The 23,406-nt window shown below is 38.0% G+C and overlaps 1 protein-coding gene across 4 annotated transcripts in view; it reads left to right on the top strand.

The window, feature by feature from the left end:
* Nucleotides 1-23,406, top strand: part of CEP112 (centrosomal protein 112) — a 139,966-nt gene that overhangs the window by 30,239 nt on the left and 86,321 nt on the right. For all 4 annotated transcript variants that reach the window (XM_048965509.1, XM_048965506.1, XM_048965507.1 and 1 more), the window contains 9 exons: nucleotides 170-288; nucleotides 1,389-1,532; nucleotides 3,903-4,057; nucleotides 4,394-4,523; nucleotides 5,496-5,588; nucleotides 6,254-6,313; nucleotides 7,772-7,851; nucleotides 20,051-20,186; nucleotides 23,197-23,304. In XM_048965509.1, coding sequence (XP_048821466.1) covers nucleotides 170-288; nucleotides 1,389-1,532; nucleotides 3,903-4,057; nucleotides 4,394-4,523; nucleotides 5,496-5,588; nucleotides 6,254-6,313; nucleotides 7,772-7,851; nucleotides 20,051-20,186; nucleotides 23,197-23,304 — 1,025 coding nt within the window. The remainder of the gene's footprint in view (nucleotides 1-169; nucleotides 289-1,388; nucleotides 1,533-3,902; nucleotides 4,058-4,393; nucleotides 4,524-5,495; nucleotides 5,589-6,253; nucleotides 6,314-7,771; nucleotides 7,852-20,050; nucleotides 20,187-23,196; nucleotides 23,305-23,406) is intronic.

The following is a 23,406-nucleotide window of genomic DNA, read 5'->3' as shown; positions in this document are numbered from 1 at the left end:
TTAAGTGCTAAGTTGTAAATTATGTGTATTAAGTATTTTTAACAGCAGAATAACACGAGCAAAGCCAGGTCAATTGAAAATTGTTGTAATCTGGTTGTATCTGTTGCCAACAGTGGAAAAATCCCAAGGATCTCCCTTGAATGGTTGTTTATTTTCCTATTTTTGACAGTTCAGACCCTACTCCGTGAGTCACAAGTCATCAGAGAAGCAATGGAAAAGCAGATTGTAGAGTTAAAGAAGATGTGCGAGAAAAGCACTGAGTCTTTGAACAATGAGTGGGAGAAAAGGGTAATGAATAATGCTTCAAAATAAAAATGTACATCTGTGAGAATACATTTTGTTGCCTTAAAAAAATATAGAGAGAATACAATATGTTATTCTTAGAGATACTTTCCTGGGTTGATTTTATTTATGTCTAGACTAATCTCTCAAGGCTCTTCTTGCCAACTTTTGCCCACCCCCTGCCTCCTGCCCCCACCTGCTGGTCGTTCTACAATTTGATCCCTGCTCCACCTGGCCCCCTTGGTGAGCCTTGGGATGTTTTAGGGAAGTGTTTATTTCTGGTTGACCTGGCATGGAATTTTAATCTCAGTAAACCTGCTCCTACCTGCTGTCACCACAACTCCTTTGAACCTAGTACTTTTGTGTTGGGTCATGAATTCTTCAAGATATTTGTATGTACTGTTAGGCTCAAGGCAGCAGCAAGGCAAAGAAAAGCGTGTTCGCTGCAGTAGAGCTTCACCTTTGCCCAGGTTATTGTCAGTGTTTGTCTTGTTTACCCTTCTCAGAAGTGGGAGGGTCACAAGAAGGGCAGAGTGACCTTGAAGATGAACAATGCTGCTTTATTTTTTGTTTTGGTTTGGGTTTTTTTGCAGCTCTTGCACTTAGAAGGGCATTAGTTTGAATGTTTGTCTTCTGAAAGAAAAATGGCAAATCTTGTCCTTTGTGCTTAAAACCTTGACGCTTCAGTGTTTCATTTTAGAGAAGCATTATTTTCAGTCTGAGATCATCCCACTTGCTGTAGTTACACAGCAATTGCAGCTGCCATTAGTGATGCAATCTTATATTGAGAAGGCTAATTAAGGTGCTAATATAAATTCCAATTTAACGAAGCTATAGAAGCTAAATTGAAGCATTTACCTTACAGAAGATGGTAGCGTGAAGCATGATGGAAATACAATAAATGTTTTGTTTTTAAATATCTGTAAACAATGCTATGAAGGGGTAACAGTAGACCTTTTTATAGAGAGTGATATGGTTATGTTACAGAGGACAGAAACGTAGCCTTCACTTGTCAGATGTTCTGTTGGTATATTATGATAATAGAATATTTATAAGTGCAAGTTTTTATGCAATTTATTATTTGATACATCCTTTTTGTGATGCAGCTTCACAATGCTGTGGCCGAAATGGAAAAGGAGAAGTTCAGTATTAGGAAGAAGCACGCGGAAGACATGAGGGACCTGCTTGAGGTCACCAATGCTCGTCTTAGCAAAATGGAGGAGGATTATATGGATCAAATAGAGTCAACTGTAAGCTTTCTGTAAATGTGTCACAGCAGCAAGTGTATCTTAGAGCTTTCTGCATTTTTTTTTTTAACTGTCTATAAAACTCTATGAGCAGTCTAACAGCAGTCTGGAAACACTGTTTAATCATGTGTCTCGATCTTTTTGATCTTAGTTTAGCTTTAAAAAGTATATTGTATTGGTGTGATAGATAAATGTCTGCTGGTGAATGATGGTAAGATGGTGGGGGGAGATTTAATCATCAGCCTCAACTTTACTCTCCAGGGAAGTGTAATCCTATGCCAAGCCTTTCAAATGGGTCTTGTTCCAGCATACGAGGTTTGTAATTATGTAAATTATACAACAATTTGTAGGAAGGCATCGTCACCCCCAGGCCGTATTGTTGAGTTACCTTCTGAATACTTTTTCCCTCAGTTTTTGTCTGACGTGGAAAGAGACTGCTGAACACAGGCATTGATTAGGAAGGTTTCAAGTCTATCTTGTTTTGAAAATGCAAGATCAATATTGAATTCCATGTATCTTTCTGAGATACCTTTTCTAGTGTTTCTTGATTTTGGATATCAGTTTTATCTTTTGCTTACCTGAAGATCTGTTATTCCTTTTATTCCCATTCCTTTCACTGTGAGTCTAAGTGATGTTTTTATAGGCAAAAACCCATTTGTGAAGACCATCAGCTTGACAAATAGAAACAAGTTCTTCCCTGACTGCAGAATTACATGGACACACTTGATTTAAGTGGAAGTCTGTGTTGTGGAAAGAGAAAATCCAAGGAATTGAATATGACAGATGAAATAATTCAATGTGTAAGCAAAGTAGAAAGCAAAATATTACCAAGAATCCTAGAAAGCATGCTGCTCTTTTTATCAGTGCTGAATGAGTGAAAGGACAATGTCAAAAAACTTTATTCCCTTATTAATGAATGTTGAATTTAAAAATTAGTATTCAGATCATGTCATAGGCAACAGTAAATACAGAGAAAAATGGACACAGTCTGTCAGCAGGATTGAATTTAAGAACCATCAAAACTAGACAGATCTTGCTGAGCAGCTTCTGATTTAATAATTAAACGAGGTAGAGTTCAAGGCAGGGCTTAAGATGAAAGACTACCCTGTCACTGGAAATTAGGTTTCTTTTTCTCTCTCTCTTGGTTGTGTTCTTTTCTTTTTCTTTATTTCTTTGGTATTTCAGGGATTTCTTCAGAGTTTTACATTGTCAAGGACGCCAGTGCTGTTAGCAAGTGACATTGGCTGAGCAACGTAGCTCATAAAGTGGGATTCTGTGCATTAAGCAAGTATAAATATCAGCTTCCTGAGGGTGAGGCCACAGGGAGGAGTTGGGATGTTTGGCAGCGTATCTGTGTGACTGACTGAAAAGAAACAACCAACCAACCAAAATGGCACCAGGCTGAGCTGGCTTTATCCTGATGGAACAACTGTCTGTCCTATTTAAAAAAAATATCTTAAGTCTCTTGCCAAAGTTCAGCTGACCACTCTGACTGTATGAGGTTCTTGCATTGCTGCAGGCTCACGTAGATGTTATACGGCAGCTGGAGCACTCACTTCTGAGGGCAGATGTTGGAGGTTTTTTCATTTTACTTCAGCAAAGAGTGAAAATACATTTCAATTTCCCCATATTCAGACCTTTGTTAATACAGAAATAACAATATGTACATCCTGGAGGGCAGCTGTGTCTTCTTTTATGACTCCAGCCTCCTGTGGAATTCTTCAGTCATTTCCGTGCAGATCAACATAAGTTTAGGGAAGAGTGGGAAGCAGTTGAGTAGAAGGGGCAAGTAACCAGAAACTAACTGCTCATCTTTAGAACTGTTTATATTAAGGGGGGAAGATATTTGTGGTTTATTGGAGAACATTCACTGTAATTAAACAAATATAGAATCATTAAGTTTGGAAAGACCAGTAAGATCATCTCATCCAACCATCAACCCCTGCCTGCGGCCACTCTAAACTACATAATTCAGTGCAGCACCTACTCCAGCACCTCCCTGATGCTTGACTACATAAAACTCAGCTAAAGTTTGCATGTTCGTGCATCATCTGTATTATAGTCATCCTTATTTCCTATCTGTACTTGTTGCTGTATCTTAACTCCTCTTTTAAAAGATTTGTACCTTAGAAATTGGTTGCACATACTGTTACATATAATGGAGAGGTCTTTACTCTTTTTAGTTATTACTTTGGTGGGTTTTTTGGTATGCATATACAGCATAGAATTTACTATCATAATTGATGATAGCTTTGCTGTTTTAACCCTTGTGTCTCTGCTCACCAAGGAACGTTGTTGCTTAAGGCTATTGGATAACAACAGGGTTATACACTGATTTATTCTGGTGTTTCTTACAATGGTCTGTTCTTGCAGAACCAGACGGTCAAAAATCTGGAGGCTCGAGTGCAACAGTTGATGGTTGAGGCTGAAAACAGTAATTTACAGCGTCAGAAGTTATCCCAGGAAAAGACTGAAGCAGAACAATGTTACCAGGCAGTGTGCTCTGAACTTCAGGAAATGAAGGCAAGGTAATTAAGTAGCAGTTGCTGTTTTTAACTTTGTAGAATAGGGGACCTCCAAAAGCAAACTGTAGTTGTTTTCATTTAATTACTCAGTGGATGGTCATTTGCATTAGTAAAATGTCATTAAAAAAAAACTATTATTGATGCATAAAAAACTCATTTTGAAGCTGGCCCAAATGACCGCTTTAAGTATTGCATTTTCATTATTTATAAGCTTTTCATTCTCTTACAAGGAGCACGTGGTACAGTCCAGCTCGAAAACGCTGTAAAAACTGATGCTGAGCATGTAAAATGCCAAAGCATGAAAGCAGTTTTCATATTTTGCTTGCTTACTACTTACAGGCACAAGTTGTTTCTGGAAGGCAAGGACCGTATTGTACAGGAATATGAGGAGAGCATTCAGCAACTGCAAAGTAAATATGATGTTGATATAAATGTTATGAAGCAGGAGCATGCTCTCTCTACAGCTAAGGTACATTTTCATGCATATTCCATTTAAATGTTGTTTATTTTTGGTCTCCTCAGTATAAATAAAACGCATGTGAATAAATCCAAGAAATGTTCATTTGCATAAGTTATTCATGTGCGTAAGTATAAAACTTAAAGTGGTTTATTTTTCATTCCCAAATTTGACTGAAATGACTGAAGATGACAATTCTGGGATGTATGTACAAGTGATATTTCTATAGCTGATACAGGTAAGGTGCAATTAGTATGCTGGTTTTCCTTGTACTTATGAAAAAATTCTGCATGCCAGATCTCCACACACTTAAAGACCCAGGGCTCTTAGAGGGCCTCTTCAGTAAGTTGTCCTCAAAGGGATGTTGAGGGAAAATATTTATTTCCAATAATAAAGTGTCTTGTGGGTTTCTTTAATATGGAACGTTATGTTTAAATATTTATGTATTTAGGAAGATATTCTAGAATTTTGGGAATATATATCCTGCCCAAAATGTAATCAATCTGTTTACATAAAAACATCTATTGGGCTGATGTCTACCAGTGTGCATATGTAGCACATGGCATTGATTCTATTGATGATATGAAATAAATAGAAAATGTTTCAACTGAATCCAATAGTCTTTGGAACAACAAGATAAATGAAGTCTTTTTTTCTTTTATGGAATTCTGGGAGCCTTGATGATGCACTGATCATTTAATTTGCAAGATTTGTCTTTCTTTTAACTGTTGGTACCGAGTTGATGCAAAATCAACTTAGTTGCTTTAGTTGATCAGCTTAGTTGATTTAGTCTTAGTTGTTACTTGTGGTTATCTATGCATTGATGAGTTCACCAGAGGGACAAATATAAAGTATCTGAAGTTGCAAACTTATACTACTTTTTCTAGGCAGCTTTGAAAAGTGACTTAAAATGACAAAAAGATGCATCTGTAGAGCTAATGGGAACACAAGACAAAAATCCTTTCTTCTGTTAAATCCTTGCAGGCATCTGATGTGATTGAGGAGTTACAGCATAGTGTGTGTCTATTAAAACAACAGTTACAAGCTTCAGAACATCAAAGAGAGCAGCAACTGAGGGTGAGCGCTGAACTTCTCACTCAGGAATGACAAGCTCCTTCTGTGTTTTTGCACTAATCTGAATATTTAGATAGCTGTACCAAAATACTCGTTATACAATATGCATCCTCACGTATATTTTATCATATAGATAAAGGGGGTGTAAACTTTTCCATAGAGTGATCTCTTGTCACATTTTTATGGAAAAGAGCAGAATTTTCATAGGACCTTTGTGACTTTACCTTCACTTCAGCATGATTTTACATTTTAGTAGCTCAGGAGAGCAAGTTACTTTTTCCTCTTCATCACCTGGAATGGTGCCTTTTGAGATGGTTTTGCTGTGGATGTTTTTGCTGTTGGTTGTTGGGTTTTTTGTACGTCAGAGAGATTCCGTGATTACAGTGTAAGATACTCCTTGCATCTTGAATCTATGGACAAGGATCTAGGGCCTGCAATCTTAAGTCTTTTCGGATGCCCTTTTAAGCTAATGAAATACTGAATATAGCATTGTCTTTTCCGTAACTTAAAGTAAAAGCTACAAGTCAATCTTACAGTATTGCTCAGTGATGATATAAAGAGGATTTTAACTCTTATGAATATTCTGGGTGTGTTTAAGGATTGCTTTGAAATGAAATAACATCATAGCTTTATTTCATTTGATGAGAAGTACACTTCTTCATTTGCAGGATCAGGACTATAAACTTCAACAAGACAAGCTTCGCTTGGAGACTGTATATGAAAAGCAGGTAATAATAGAAGGCAAATATAGCACATTATGTACTTCAAGATTCTGAAATCCTTCCCAAAAGTGGATTTGGTGCAGAACGAGGATATGCAGAAAATGAAACCTAAGAGCCAGTCTGAGAAGCAGTTAAGTTTCAAATGGGAATAAAGATATCAAAATATTCAGCACATGTACAGCAGCAGTGTTTTGAAAAAGGAATGCATGCCGTTTAACTCTGGGCAATTGAGGGCAATTCACTTCAGCTTAGAGAGTACAGTACTGTCAGTGCTCTTTACTATATTTTTTTTCATTATTTTTGAGTCTGTCTTAACTATTGACATCTTAAAATGTGAGTATGGTATAAAACCATAAAATGCTATAGATTGGCCCATAAAACACTAAAACCAAGCTTGCCTTTAAGTAGAGGAATCATGAAGTCTCTGATGAAATCTGTTCACTTAAGTACATACCCATTATCTAATAATCTTTATTGGTCTACAGTGGCTATTGCCTGCTAGGATATTTAAACATCAAACAAATAATAGGTAGTAACCCTAAATGTCACTGTTTGATTAAATGTGCTTATCTGCTGAATCAGGAACCAGTTAGGCTAAATGGTTTTACAAGCAAAGGAAACACCTGCTTTTTATAAATAATCTACCACTTGTTTTCCAAACATTCAACTAAGTGTAAGAACAGTGATGGATTATTACTGAGAGCCATTCTTGAGACAGCTTTTAAATGTGTGTGTAACTTAGCCAAGATTGGGAATACCTTCTTGACTCTCTGGACGTCCCATCAGTATTGAGGCTCTTTGACATGATCTAGGTAGTCAGGATTCTGGACAGTGAACACCTGTGTAGAACTGTTTACAGTAGTGAAATTCCATATTACCATTATTATGGAAAAAAAATTCATGGCACCTTCCATTGGGTGTGAGTCTGTAATTCAGTATTATGTTTCCTACACTTATGAGCATACTCTTAATGTAAGAACAAATAATGTCTTAATAACTTAATTAAATGTAACATTGCAAATGATTGTAGATAAGAAGGAAATTCCTATGCTCCTCTTCCTTTAAAGAAAAATGTGGTTGGTAAGTCATATCATGACAATGTTTCTTCAGCAATCCTAAAAGTAAAGCAAGTTCTTGCACTTAATATGCCTGTGGAAAAAGGTATTGTGAAAGCCTATGGTTTGCACCATACTAAGGGAGGTTGCTAAATGCTGAAGCAGCTTTCCTCATCTGAAAAATGCTTTGGAAACATCTGTTCCTGGTTACTGAGCTAGGGAGGTAGGAGTCGGATTTAATTCACTGCTTGTTGCGACTGTATTGCTTTATAACAAGATAGATGGACAGTTGTCTGTGTCAATACTAAAGAAATATGTAAAACAAATGGTTTTTGGAATTTAAAATAACATTTTTATATCAGGCTTTATTTTACCCAAAATGTGATTTTTTTTTTCTTTCAAATGGTAGATTCTTGGCATCCAGAATGATCTTGATAAAGAAAGAGGGGATGCCCAGAAGAAAATTCACAAGCTGGAGGAGGCTTTGAAGTAAGTGAATCTGAAATAATTGTTGAAACATCTGTAGATTTTTCAGTCAAACTTAGTAAGTGTATGCTTAGTGTTGTCTAACCGCCTTCTGATAATTGGTCTGAGTTCTATTCCCATTTTGGAGGAGAAGATGAATTTGAAAAATGTACATTAGAGCCCAATGCAATAAATACTGGTCTGCTGTGCTATGTACTGTGCCATCTCCTGTTTGATTCTTAAGGTATTTATGATTTAGGAGAAGCCATGAGATGTTCCTCAAGTCTGAGGAAAAACTTCAGTCTTGGTTTTAATCTCAGAAATTATATTCAACCTCTGCTTAGTATGTGGTATTTGTCATTCAAAAAGCCATAAATTACATCTCCAGTGTGGATTTTACTTCTTTGATGCCACACGTTTTTGTGTCAAGTAGTTATTTTTCAAATCTGACCAGGATTCAGAGGAATGGTACAGCAGAGATGCTTTTCATTACCTAACGTGGAACAACACTCTTGCTAACCTTGTACATCACAAAACTAATTTGGATGCAACAAGTTTGATATTCTCTGAGCAGGAGTGGTTTACATACACCAGATGCACGTATGACAAGATTATCTCTTGTTATGCTTCTTCCCTTTCTGATTATGTAAAATATTATTTCCACATGTTCATACAGTTTAAAATAAAAATTCTGGAAATAATTTCTAAGGATAACAGATTATTCCAAAACAAATGACAAGTTTTGTGAAAACTACTCAGTTAAATGTGATGATGCATCTTATCTAACCTCACAGAGGCATTGGGAAGTCGCAGGTATGAAGTTTGTATTCCTTTCTTTTTATCATCTCGTAAATATTTAGCATCAACAGAGAATATTTTAAATCACTACAGAAACTAAAGCCAACTAGCATTTAATGTTTAAATTCTTTGCACTTTCTTTTTAACTTTAGAGAAATTACATTGTTCATCAATTAAATTTGATCTTTTAATATTTTAACATGATTCATTTATAATGTTATTTGTAAGCCGTGGAAGCTTACAAATGGAAGATAATTAATGCTACTACACGTCAGCTTGCAGTTACTACTGTTAACTATGTTTAATACAGTAAGTATGAATTTTCAGTCCTGCTGAGAACTGATTCCCCCCTGGGTGCTATTATTGCAGAGTAAACACAGTAGTGCTCTCCTCCAGGCAAGTATTTGTAAAGTGGGTTAGTGGCCTGTAGATTTTGAACTTTTTTAGTTAACAGCACTGTAATGAGGAGCTCAGCAGAGAGCTAAAGAGGTCCTAATTTATTTTACATATTCCTTGATTATAATTAAGCTTAGGTGTAATGTTTGGGTTAGAGTAAGGATACGAAAGAGCCCAGGTTAGTAGTGATGTTTCAAGGCCCACATTGCTCAGAATGTAATGGCAGAGAGCAGTCCCAACCTTCTTTGTGTGAATGATCCTTTTGCCTAAATCTGAGGATGGATCAGCCTTGTGGGAAAACATCTCAATTTCAGAGGTCTCATGCTCTTTACCAACATCTATACTACTGTTGTTTTATAGCAGTGGTTTGGGGTTAATTTTAAAGTTAGTAATGGAATTAGTATTGTAAAGTATCAGTAAAAATGAGCTTTCATTCTTGTCTTTGGATGGAATCAAAAGTTGGAAGAACCATCAGAGCTGATTTGTGCTTCAAGAGATTAAAAATATTTTCCTGATAAGTACGTAGCCTTTGTGTCACCCTGGTCTTTTGACCAGTTCTCTCAGACTGCAGCTGTGGAGCAAAAGCATTCTTAGTTCCTCCAAAAGGACATCCAGGCACTTCTCTCCCATTGAGACTGGATTGCTAGAAGTAAATGACTAGAATGTATTTTTGGCATAAGAAGTAATTAAGAAGAAATAAGAAGGAATAAAATATTCCTGATGGTCTGATCAGCTTTTATTGCAAATGAAGGCAGCTACAGAACATAGGCCTTGCAAGTGTAAATGGCTTGCTGTGTGGTACAGATGATTCACTGCTTTGGCATCTGTACATTTCTGATCACACAAGTGTCAGTACATGAGAATGTCAGGAACAGACTTGCTGCAGGCCTGATATGGAGGAACAAAGCTGACCTCCTGGAAGCCAAACCTTTAGTAGCAGCATGCGCCCTGTCCCTGGAAGTGCTGAAGGTCAGACTGGGCAAGGCTTTGGCCATCCTGATCAAGTGGAAGGTGACCCTGCCCATGGCAGGGACCTGGAACAAGATGGTCTTCAAAGTCCTTTCTCAGCCAAACCATTCTATGATTCTTGCTAAACAATATGTCTGTATGCATTTATATACAACATGTCTGTGTGCAAGAAATATAGTAAGCAGTAAGATTTTTTGTCAGAAAAATGGCTGTTCCTGAAGATTTCTTTCAACTGCTGCAGAAATAAGCATATTTAGAAGTCTCTTGCTATTAGATGAAATCACAAGATCAAATGTTTTATGTGAAAAGGCTTTGTTTTCCTGTATTTCTTTGACTACTTACTGATTAAGTAATTACGAGCTAAAGCAGACAGTAAAACTTTAGAAAACAACCTCATCTTTCTTGAGATGGGTGAAAATACAGTTCACTGTCTTCAGTAGAAATGATGCCTTGTGGAATTGCAGCTCTGAACCTAGTAGGTGCATCAGTGATTTCTCATGAGCTACTTTGATCTCTATGCACTTTGATTCTGAAATGGCCACAGGATTCTATCTTGAGCAGCTACGCAGCTGCAAACACAAAGAAAGGGAAGTGGTAGGCATTTTATTATTCTTATTAGTTTTATTCTTTCCCATGGTATGACAGCAGAGTTCTATTGCAGTTTCAACACTACCCATACCAAAATGAATAATGAAAGCAAAGGGAAAAAAAAGTATAATTCACTTTAAATAAATGATGCCAGAGCTTTTATACTGAATAGATGTCTACAAAGTTTATGACAAATGTTTTGCAAAGGAATTGTTTTAATACTCATGATTACTGGTGGGGACTTGTAAGTATAAATTTCATATTTTGTTTACTAATGTACATCAGAGGCATTGCCTGATAGCAAAAATGGCTGTAAGAAGTGCTCCAATTTTTTTGTAAGGAAAGTATTTAAACTGCATTTATTTAATAACAAGATATTATGTAGAAAGCATCTGTGCAATTATTTAGGGGAAAAGGTTTTCTCTCAATTCCCTTTTGTTTGGTCACATACCTTTATGGCTTCATGGATGTATAAAGCTTCTCCAGATCAAGATGGAGCTTTAGAATAAATTATAAATGTATCTGAGAGATGAGGTCGCTATCCTTCTTCCTAACTCTCTGTGCCTGTCACCAGCATGGAGATGCAGACCTTCCTGCTGCTGGTTTCTTGGAATAATGCTTGTGATGATTCTCACATACTAAAAATAATCACAGGATCTGATTTAATGCTTCTGAGTTTGCATCTCTTGTATGGGAATTAATATTTTCACTACGCTGCAGAAATGCAGCTTTCTCAAGATCTGTTCTGAAGTACAATGGAAGGAAACGAGCTTTATAAAGTGATCTTATGACACATTAGATGGAATGTCACATCAACAGTTGCAGGTGTTGCAACCAAACATTGAAGTGACAAGCAATACGTTGACACTACATACAGCTAAATGCTTCATACCATTCTTCCTCTTAATCTTTACCATTTTTTTTTTTTAAACCTGCCTATGGAGTCAAATCTCAGAGCCTTGTGAGTGGTGAAGATACAGAGCAAATGTTTAGCAGCTGGTTTATTGAAAGTCACTCAATAAAATTGTTTGTTTACATAAGCACTGGAGAAGAGAGGTGTTGCCAGTTTCTTCTCTGCTCCTTTTCATCTGAGCGTGCCTAAGACTGTTCTGAGGAAAAGAGATAAAATCTCCTGAATCCAGCGGAGCTGCTCTTATCTATTAGCAGATTTGTATTTTTAGAATGGTTGTTAAATTATGTGAGTACAGTTTTAAGATATTTTCTGACTTGTTTATGATGGCAGAGCAAAATGTTTCCAAGCCTTTTCAACCAAAGGCATGGTATGAAGATGGATTGTGGCAGTAGAAATGTAATGAAGTACAGAAAGTAAAGCAGTTCACAAGTACATATGGGGATAAGAGTATACGTACACATACACAGATCTTATGTTTATGCTGCATCTCTCCTACTTTTTCCTACAGCTATGGCTTTGCAATGACTTGTTTTTCATAGCGTAGCTTTCTTTTATATGTGAAGAGAAAGTCCAGATGTTGTTTGGTCTAAATGACTCCCTTTGTTCATAATTGTAACACAATGGAAGTGCAGCACTGACAGCAGAGCAGCAAGGTCCCAGGCTGCAGCAAGTGAGGATTTGCTCAAATGCAACAGCCATGGGCATGGAAATAAGGGGAAGAAGCCGCTTACCTTTGGAAGGCCTCAGGTATGCAGAAATCTCCAAAGGGATCCTCTTGCCACCACTGCCAACCCTTAAATAAGGTCTGGGAAGGGCTGGCTCCATCCCTTCTGCTCGCCCAGCCTCAGTGCATGCACCTGAGCTCCCTGGGTTGGCCCTGCTTTCCTATCAGATGGTCCATCACTGCTTCAGGCCCGACTCAGCATTCCCACTGCAATTATATGCAAAAACACCAAATTTTAGCACCGGAAGTTTTATGCAAGAATCCTTTAGCAATCTCTTGCAAAACTCCCTTAGTCTTTATATCACTTTTATCTAAGTTGTTATAACAAGGATAACATAAGAAACATGAAGGTACATAAATCTGAGATAAAGTGATGGTGTACATAATGCATCTTAGCTAACAAAAACCACAACAGATAATGGCAAGAATAAATAAAAACCTGAAGTTATGTGGCAGGAGGAGAAGGAATAAGCAGCAGTGAATCTAATTGCTTTTAGTTTTGCAGGCTGCAGTTGCATAATTGTGTATTTACTATTATGGTGCAGGACCATAGGAAGTTTAAAAAAAATTTGGAATTTGAAATATTATTTTAATTCAGTTGTGATTTATGATGGATCTTGAGATTTAATCTCACACCTTTGAGCATTTTATCTTAAACAAGTCCTTCTTTAAAATGCAATTATAGGGAGTATATTGCTTGGATTTCCTGTAGAGGAGGATGTGACAAATAGTACTGCATACAATAAAATACAACTGTATGAGAATCATCCATATGATGATAAACAAATGCAGTGATAACTTTAACCATAAGGGCTGTTTTCTTTTTTGCTGCTCTATGTTGAATGCAGATTCTCAGTAACTGCTTGTTCTTAGTATTTTTAGGATAATTGCTTAAGTGTAGTTATTTTCCTGCAGTTAATTCAATTTTTCCTTGAAAACAAAGTGTTTGTGTATGGAGAAATTCTTGTAGGAATGGAAAAGCTATTACTATTTAAAGCAGGAAATAATTAAAGAAATACAAGAAGCCATTGTCTTTAATTCCAAATGTTGCAATAAAGAGCATTATTAAGAGTTTGTGCTCATGTTCATTGTGTTCATCATTCGCTTTTATTAAAAATATTTCATGCTGTCTGGTTACAACAGTCGCAATATGGAGAGAAAGGCAGAGCTTGTGATTTAGGAGCAGCATAATGCTAAGTGGCTGAACAGTTTAGAGACTGTTTTACTCTTTAAGACGGGGTTGTGGTCTTGGGTTGTTTTTGTGTGTATGTGTGTGTTTTATTTTTTCCCCTCTAAGAATCAGTGGAAAAACAGCCAGCTGTTCTCCACTTGGTGCTCTGTTTGAGCATCTGAAACCTTTTAGAGCCAGTCAAAGTTTCCAGCATATTGTAAACATTCCTTTAGCTCCAGTGAACATGCTGACATAACCCTCACTCTAGGGGGCACAATGTAAAGTATGAACAGAGGACAAAAAAATGTGGTAGCTTTATTTAATAGTCTCACTTAAAAGAAAACCCAAAGTGTTCTATTAACTATTTACAGCCTTTCATTTTCTTTCACCAGTTTCTCTGGAGACCCACTGGCGATAATGAAATATGTATTTAAAAAAGCCTCCAGTTAGACCAAAAAAAGTGGCTCGATTTGTAGCTTTTGCCTATACTCAGCATATACTCGTGTCCCTTAAGATGATCATAGATCTGTTACATCCTTTTAATGATATTGACTAAGGAAGTGCTTTGCTATGGCATATAGCTGTATGAAGGGAGAAGTACTGCCTTATTAGATGAACTGTGCATGGTGCTATCATGCGTAGTTTCTGCTGAAACTGATATTGTAATAATTAATATAGTTAAGGGCTATAGTTTGATCTCAGTAAGTGAATGTATAAATGCTTAAGACAAAGGTCAGAATCATCCTCTTACTATTCCAAAAAAGCTTCCCTTTGATATTAGCAGATCTTTTATACTCAGTGCAGTGTACTTCAAGGCTACAGTGCCCAAAACACTGTTGAAATGAAGAGTCTTCGGTTGGCCAAAGGGAGTCTGGTTCAAAGAATGTCTTCCTTACTTTTTTACTTGTTGCCAGGCAAACTTCATTGACATTTGGTACTCTTGAGTCTACTTTTACTTTTTTTGCTTACTTTGTGCAGCTTTCCTTCAATTACATCAACAGCAGAGCCAACCGTCACTAAGAAGTGAAAGTTAGCATTTCTAACATGCTGCTATTGAAAAAATAACATGTAAAACCACGTCCACCACACTGGTGGGCATGAAGAAGTAACTGATGAGCTGTGTAAGTGCTCATCACTCCTTGGTATTGAGTTACTATGTTGTCTATTACAACATGGATATTACAACATCCTAAAACATAACAGCTCTAAAAATAATTGCCTTAATATACAAAATGACTGAATGAATGCTGGATGCTTGCATCTCCTCACTTCTGATAGGCTTAGGTTTTTTTTGAGTCCTTCTCATTCAGAAATGGTATTTGGTGGTGTAGTTGTGATTGTCTAAGGGGAGAAGAGCAACAAGAGTAGTGGGGATTTTTTTTGTTAATAGGGGCTTTTTGACCCAACTTGTAGGCGTCCTTGAAATAATATATTTGGCATTCTTTAAACTGAAGTAATTAGCTAGATATTTCACTTAAAATTCTGTCATGGAAAAAATTGGAGGCAGTCTTAATACTGTTATTTAATCCTGATCGTCTTTGACTTCCAGCCACTGTTGGCACTGTCACTCGTGCCATCTTGCTGTTCTTTGATTCTTCTTGCCTGGCTCTCCTCCTCTTTTAGATGTTCTCTCCCATGGGTTGTCCTTGAGATGGTTTATTTTATTCCACTCCAACCTGCTGTGGTACAGCACTGTTCTCTGATCCCCATCTTTTCTTTTTCTGTACCTCCTCTTTGGGTAATCTCATAAATCTATTTATCTGAGCTGCTGAGTTACTGGTCCACCTTTTAATTACAGACTTGTCTCCTTTTATCTGAGCAGTGATCTACACCCACTTCTCCTATTCTCCCCTCCATGTTGCACTGGCTGAGGTTTGCCTGACGTCTCAGCACATGAAAGCCACACAATTAATCTATGTCCTAATCCTCCATTTTGGATAACCAAGCCTCTGTGGCCCTTTCATATGTGATGCATCTAAATCTCGTGGACGATTTCTGCAGTGCTTAGCTAAGTTGCACCACTTTCCTTTCCAGCCACGTTCACAACGCTTACCCAGGCTTTTCACCCACATCTCATTCATCACTGTGCAGTTGCTGTTTTTATTCTGTTTGCGTAGCACCTAGCACAGCACTACCCTGTCATTATTATAATGAGAAATAGTTATAATAATTATTACTGTGTTTGAACAATATCTGGTAAACTCGTGAGCTGCTCATTTAGAATGTAATGCATTATTCCTCCTATTTCACTGACGTGTGATATTACACACATGGAGTATTTACTCTAAATGCATTAATGACTCTAAGTAGTGGTTTATTTTGTTAATGTTATCTTGCGATTTATTTAAAACATGAGTATATGGTTTAAAATGATTGATATTTACAACACAATTATTACAGCTTACTTGAAGGAATGCAGACCAGCTTTTTGATGTTAACATCTCAAATTATGCAAAATGTAAACAATTTATAAGTGGATTCATACTTCTTCTCATCAGGACAAGCTCATCTTGTGCTTAAAATCAGAGAGCGAAAGATAAAATTGTTCTCTACCTTATATTTTTTTTTCTTTGAAATGATGAAACAAGTTAGAATGCTTTCTAACAACTTGGAAATATTAAAGTGCCCAGGGACAGGATAGGGATGATGTTTTGAAGGCAATAAATATTTCAGCTTCACATTTCAGTCTTTCTTCTTCATTCCTTTGATCTGGCTTTGGTTTAGTTATCATTCCGCCTGAATGACTTCACACTGTCTTTCTTCCTCTCCACACCAGAAAGAAGTGTTCTGCACACATCCCAGATGTTTGGGTGCTCTTGCTGTAAGAGCATTGTTGTTCCTCATTGTTTGCTGGTAATAACTGTCTCTGTTGTAAGATGCACAGACTGCAGCTAAGATGGATGTGCGCAGGGCCAATATATAATTTACACAGGAAGCTGGTAGTAAACTATCACTGTTACAAATAGTAGAGCATGAGCAGTAAAATGGTATATTTCAGAGCATTTTTCTGTAGCAGCAAACTAAAACAGGAGCCTTTTCTTTCTACAAACGTGGTGCATTAGGCCTTAATACATCATATATGTGGTTAAAATAGTCTTCGTGCCCAGCAGGTGAGTTGTGTGGTGTATTTAATGGTCATCACGTGTGACTGAGCAGCAGTGCCATGAATCTTGCATTTGGCTATATATTGGTAAAGTGCTGCCACCCTGGAGCAGGGTGAGATGCTCCAAGGTCAGACAGTGGGATGATAGGATGCCTTCTGTGAGGTTTGAGTGTGGGAGTGTCTGTATCCAGCACAGGTACTCGTGTGTTTGTACATAAAAGATACCAATGTAGATTTCCTGTATCTATAATAAAAGTTGATTTTTGCTGCTTAGGATTCTGTGTTTTAGGTTGTCTGATGAGATGCCATCCCTCTAAACTTCTAGAACGTTGAGATTTTCTTCACAACCTATTACTTTTTCCTATTACTGAGAAGCCCTCTAAGCTCTGCCCAGGGTGCTTGCGTGCAGATTTGCCAATGGGATATGAAACTTGGTCCACGTGTGGCTCCAGGGTACTTCTTTTGTGCTTAATGCAATCTAAGACTTCAAAATCTGTTGAAGACTGAAAGAGATGCTGCTCCCACTCCTTGTTTGTTGGTGGTCAGCTTTCCCTTTTATATAGGGCCTGGTGAGAACCTTCTGGCTGGAGGACCCTGCAAATAATACTGCTGGTTCATGCTACGTTTGCTGGAACATCTTGAATTTATTTACCCTCTCATGTAAATCACTGCCTTGCCCTGTGTTTCATTAACTTGCAGTGCTGCAGTGCCTTACTGCGTTCAGTTGTTACCTCTTGGAAGGCACTTTACGAAGCAAGGAAAATATTTCTGATTAAGCATGAAGAGGTATTCAAGATGTTTATATTTGCCATTTATCAGTCAGCTTCAGAGTGCTGCTTTCTGAAACTGCAATTCTGGACTTCATAGTCCACTTTCACTGAGATGGTCTGTGCTGTATAAAATTGCTAATTCTGTTGCCATATCTTTTGTACACTGAAACAAGAGGAATTTGATGCTTTTAAAACTGGGGACAAAGAGTAAATTCACACTATTTTCATATTCAAGCCAGCTCAGCTTTAGGGGATTTAAGTGATGTAATTGTATTGTATTCAGCCCCACAACTAAACCAACTGAAAAAAAGTCTTCAAAGTGAATATTGGAGTGCTTCATGCTAGGCACATTGCTCAGTGGCTTGGGGAAAAAAAAAGTGCAGCTTTTCTTATATTTGTGAACTGCAGTCCATTGTTGTGCATGTTTTCTCAGCTTCTGTACAAATCTTACACACACAGAAAGTAGAGCTTGCTCCCCCATCCTAAAGAAAATAACACAAAGAATTGTTCCTAGTTTCAATGAGGTGTTACATCTATTCATGGCATTAAGTCCTTAAATGAAAGGAAGGTGCATAAATCCAATCCTGAAAAGTTGATCTTGTAATATTTCAAAATAAAAATAGACTCCTTGGGAAGGAGATGTGTACATCTGGAGGCTCGCTAGCAGCACAAGGACTGGCATCTTCTCCTTTTATGTTTAAATCTGTTGCGTTTCCATCTGCCTGGGCTGAAAATGTTCTTCCAGTGCCTCTTGACAGTTAATCAGTGTTGGAATAAGCTTTGGTTTTGTTTTCTGTGTGGAGATGGAAGTATTAGATGTATTTTGTGGGGAGGAAGAAGTGTTATGCTGTGCTCATAAACAAATGAAGGATTGCTGGGAGATGGTGATGCATTCCCCTCTGTTTCCTCTGGGGCAATGCTCAGCTGCTGCCCATCTCTGCTCTTGCAGGATGCTGAGCCACATGAATCTCAGAAGGTCCTTCGTTCTCTTCGTATTCAGTCTCATGAATTGCTGTAGATTTTGCTATGGGAGAAGGTAATGATGTGCTCACTGTACTTCAGTCTCCAGCAGCTAAAACCTTGGGAAGTTCTGTGCTCAGCAGCATAGTTCTAGTTATGTGCATTTCAGGGGAGCCATGAAGCCAAGGGCTCTGCAGGTAGCATCAGTGCATCAGCTCGCATGGACCTTGCTTACCTTCTGAGATCTGTCTGAAGGTTTTTGTGATTGCACTTATGATTGTGATAAGTTACGTTTGTGCCATTTGAATTTAGGCAGAAAAAAACACGCACATCCTTAGCAATAATCACCAAAATGAGAATGTGATGTGGGAGTTTTTGTCTTGGCACAGTTTCTGTCAGGTAAAAAAGGTTGTTTTTTTTTCTTAACGTAAGTATCAGTCTCTTTACAGACAACAGAATAAATTAGGCATAAGGAGGGTACCAAAACCAAACAATTTTCTTCAAATATGCGTAATGGAGAAAAATATAGCAAAGAGTAAGGTGCTCATATAGGGCTTGTGGCATTTCTTTGATAGCCTTGCTAATAGAATTACCTTGGCTCTCCTGCAATTGGGCACTGTGCAAAGATGTAGGATTACCTCCTTTGTCCCATTGTTAAAGGCTGGTATGAAAACCACGGAAGAGGATGTGAATGCTGTAAGTTTGGGATTGGCAGCTTCCTGACCTTTGTAAAAAGCTCAGTGCTATAACAGCCAGTGCAGTGCTGGCGAGGTGACAGGCTGGATGAATTAGCTGGTCTTTTCCATCTCTTGTGTGTCAGATTCTTTGTTTTATATGGAAATAATTTCTGTCAAAGTGGGAAATTTCTCATGAGGTACTTCCTCCACCTGCAAAATGAAAATGTCAGCCACAGATCTATTTGAATGTGTCTTCTGTTATAAACCACTGATGGAGCCAGCTCTGTCCATTGATAGCACCATTGTGTTTGCGTGTTTTGACACAGTCAGGCAGCACCACTGCCATGTGATAACAGAGTTATCCATGCTTCCCAACTGAATCAATTTTCTTCTGTGATGTGTCAGTATGGTGGCTGTGTCCATTTTTAAGGTGTATATATCTGTGTGCACATATGTCCATAAAATGTTGAATATTTTGCCATTGAGAAGCTGTGATGCCTCAAGCCCAAACTAATTTCTGTCTGTGTTTTAATGCTGATATGCCAAATAGTATAGGCTGTTAATACGAGCTCTCTTTGCTTAAAGATTTAACGTGTCATTACTTTAAAGGCTGGATGGATATTACAGCTTTATGGGTGTCTAATATATTAAGAAGGTACTGTATGTTGGGCGTTGTGCTGCTTTGCATTTTGATACATGTCAAGCAGTGAGTAATCCTGAATCTTGTCTGAGCAAAGATGGCTCTGGGATAATTGTTTATTGTTTCTGATGGAGCAGTGCAATCATGCCATACAGCAGTTCATTTAAATACCATCGAGACAATGCACTTCTTAAGGTGAGATTTAAAGGAAGGAGGTTATAGCCCAGGTAGTGAGCCATCCCCATCCGTGTGGACTTTGAAGGTGGAGCTATTGTCAGAGGCTATGAATGCTATGTTTAGGCTCGTGGAATTTGACAAGAGAAAGTGAAAATAACTGCAGACTTCTATTCCCTTCTTCAAAGTATTGCTAAGGGAAGTTTGGCAGAAGCTGGGACAGGAAATTGAAATCTGAATACTATTTTAAACTGATAGGGTTAAAGGCCTTTCTTTTACACCAGCACACTTGTTCTTTTATTTGATACTTGAACTCTGAAAATTTTCTGTGACTTTCTAGGGAGAAGGAGGAGCAGCTGACTCGGGTGACAGAGGTACAGAGGCTGCAGGCCCAGCAGGCAGATGCTGCCCTGGAGGAGTTTAAGCGGCAGGTGGAGCTGAACTCAGAAAAAGTCTATGCTGAAATGAAACAGCAGGTGAGAAGGTCACAATGCCAGCCTTTCTGAAACTCTGTCTCAGTAGGATAGCGTATTCTGATCTTATAATGCCAGAAACATGCTTCACTTGATAGTGCTACATCAAAATCTCTCACAATGTAGTGTCTTTGCTAGCAAGTCAAAAAGGGATGTTAGCGGTTGTTTCATCTTTCTAACAAAGCCAGAATTGTCATTGTTATAAAGGTATCTGCAGTTATGATACTGATTAGGGATTCTTCAAGAGTGACTCTATAAAGTGTTAGTTTATACACCCCTACAGAACAATGTTCGTAATTTTTCCACTTAATTGTGTGTCTCTTCCCACGCTTTTCGGAGCGATTCTGCCTTCTGTTAATGAGGTGCTGTAATCAGTTTGAGCCTAAACAGGGGCAGAGCCATTGTGTCTGCTGTCATTCATGGGCAGGTAACAGTGAAACCCATTTTTCTGTCCCTGAAATTTAGTAGCAAGAGTTTATGTATAGAGATTTTAGTGCCTTAAATTCCCTATAGTTCAATAGTTCAGCCAGTGTCTCTTGTGTTTTAAAGATGCAGCGTGATGAATGAAATAAGGAATAAGTGATCAAAAAGGAGAGAACAGAGTATTTTCCTAACTAGTTCATGTGATTGAAATCCCTTTATGCATCTCAAGCTTGTGATTCTACCTGTCCATATGCTCAGTTTTCCAGCTTCACTTACCATAACCAAACCTTGTTGTTGACACTGCAATGTGGTGTACTGGTTTTCTGAGGATGGCAATGGTATGGGACAGTGGTGAAGTTTTTGTCAAAAAAGAAACAAAATAAGCCTCTCTCACAAAGCTACACTCCCATCCCTTACTGAAGAGCTGCCCAAAATGTATATGTAAAGATTATTTGGTATATAAATAGCTCTATCTCTGAGGATATTGTTTGCTACTACCAAGCATCAGTGCAGCTCACTGAAATAGTGTTTGTTTTAATATTCCTTTGAATGAGAAGAGCTGTCTTATAGGGAAGAGTTGTTTTACTGATACAGAAATGGAAAAGGGGTTAAATAACAGTTTCATTTGGATTTGGATAACTTAGAAAATCAATTGTCATTTAAAAAGTGCAGTAAATTTCATCTGAGAAAAGTGTTCTGGGACGCTTTGAAAATAAGATTTACTGTACTCCAGCAATCTGCAGTAGAGTTATTTTGTCCCTCATAGAAACAATAAGCTATACTTCACAACTGAGCAGTAGTGTTCTACAGGAAGCAAGGTTCAAAGATGAAAGAAGCAGTGCTGGGATGTCTTTGTAGCTTTGTCCCTTCCCGTTCTTCTGCACGTGCCTGCTCTTTGGAATCACCTATTAGATTATAACGTAGTGGGAAATTCTCTGCTGTTTTTTTGTGGTTAGGTGGAACGTATTACTTACAAATCAAAATCCGTAGTAGCTATAGCAACACTGCTTTTAACTGCACTAGGAATGCTGGGCTTCTAAAATCTTTTTTGTGTGTGACGTGGTGAAGTTACTTATGGAGAATGGGCTGTGGCATTTTTGCTTCTTGTAATCAATATTTGATTCATTCATTTGGCTCAGTGATTTTTTTTGCCATCTGCTTCCTATTTTGTTGAGTTTCTGATTACTAAGAGCCACCTGATGCCCCTCAATGGGTGAGCAGTACATTTTTAACTGCCAGATCTGCAGTCTTTCTGATAGTAGCTAAGAAAAAGTGTTTCTTGGGCTTGGCAAATGATGATCAGGAGCTTCCCTTGCACTTGTAGGAAATGTGAACCTTTGCTATTGATTGAAGATCATTAAGCCCTGTAGCATTAGAGGATCTCTGCATATGTTTTTACTATCTCATGTTTTAGAATGTTTTCATTCTCTTGAAAAGTACTCCTTTAGTAAAAGATCAAGACCTTTTATTTTTCTATGTTTATTGATCTTAGTGAAGTCTGGCTATGGAGGTGCAACTCAAATTTGCAGGTGAAAGAAATCTTCATAAAATATTCACAGAGGCCCCTTTTCCTAATAGCAGATTGTAGTGAGGTTCAAGGATTACTGAAAAATGGTCCATTTTGTTCTGTTTCTTTCCTACATTGCCCAAATAATTCCTCGTCCTACACCTTCCTCTCTTGCTGTAGAATTTTCCAGGAAAACTCTTCTCTCTCTCTGACCGCTGCCTTTTCTCCTCTTTATTTGGCTTAGAAGTGATGTCCAGACCAACTGGCAAAGACATCTATTGAAGACACAGTGCTCCCTTAGGCCAAACAGAATTTTGGCTCGTGGTTCAGGAATTGAGGCGCTGCTTCTCTGTGCAGCAGATGGACGTGTGGCAGCAGTGTCCTCCTGACAGCTCTACTCCTTTTCCTTTCTGTCGCATGTAGGGAGGCGGTTTATTTGCTGCTTGTGTTGGGACCTGGATCTGAAATAGCTGATGAGTATTCACTGCAGCATAGCACTGTATACATATTCCCCTGGAAACATGCCTAATGCACAGCTAACAGTTGTGCTTTTGATACAAAAGCCTTTGTTAATTGGGTTATAAAATTGCTTCCTTGATGCCGTGTGCTGGAATGCTTGGGACTCATTATTCATAGGCGATGACTATCTTCAGGGAACTTAACTTGCAGCCAAATAATTCCCTTTTAAGTTATTTTACTGATTTAATGTAAACTTTAAATGTGTAGTTGGTGCGCTGACTCACGCGTTGCTTCTCTGGAACTTCCACAGGCAATGTATTTTTAAATGAAATATATTTGAGTCTTACTTTTGTCCATAAAAATATTCAGTTAATTTTAATGGGATGTTTACTGCTGTCAAGTGAGAAACAGCCTTCACTCTGTGATCAGAGAATGACATCATAAGTGCCTTTAAGTTACTAATAATGCTGTGTTCACTGAATATTCATCTTTACTCCATACAAATAACACTATTGTTATTCTCAGCAGGTTCTGTTCAGGTCTTTGATGGTTTGCAAACAACTGTGAAAACGCTGGAATGCTATGCCTTTAAAAATAAATAAATACCTTTTATTTACCATGTAGATGGAAAAGGTTGAAGCAGATCTAAGCAGATCAAAAGTGCTCCGGGAAAAGCAATCCAAAGAATTCTCCTGGCAACTGGAAGAGCTCAAGCAGAGATACGAGCAGCAGGTCAGTCAGCTTGCTCCTTCGGGCACAGGGGAGCAGGGGCAGGTGGAGCTCTTCTCCTGTGGCTAAATCCTGCTCTCACTCTGTGTTGCTATTCTTCCTATA

This window comes from Lagopus muta, chromosome 18 (genome assembly GCF_023343835.1).
Source record: "Lagopus muta isolate bLagMut1 chromosome 18, bLagMut1 primary, whole genome shotgun sequence".
Lineage (NCBI taxonomy): Eukaryota > Metazoa > Chordata > Aves > Galliformes > Phasianidae > Lagopus > Lagopus muta.
This window is presented reverse-complemented; position numbering and strand designations above follow the sequence as displayed.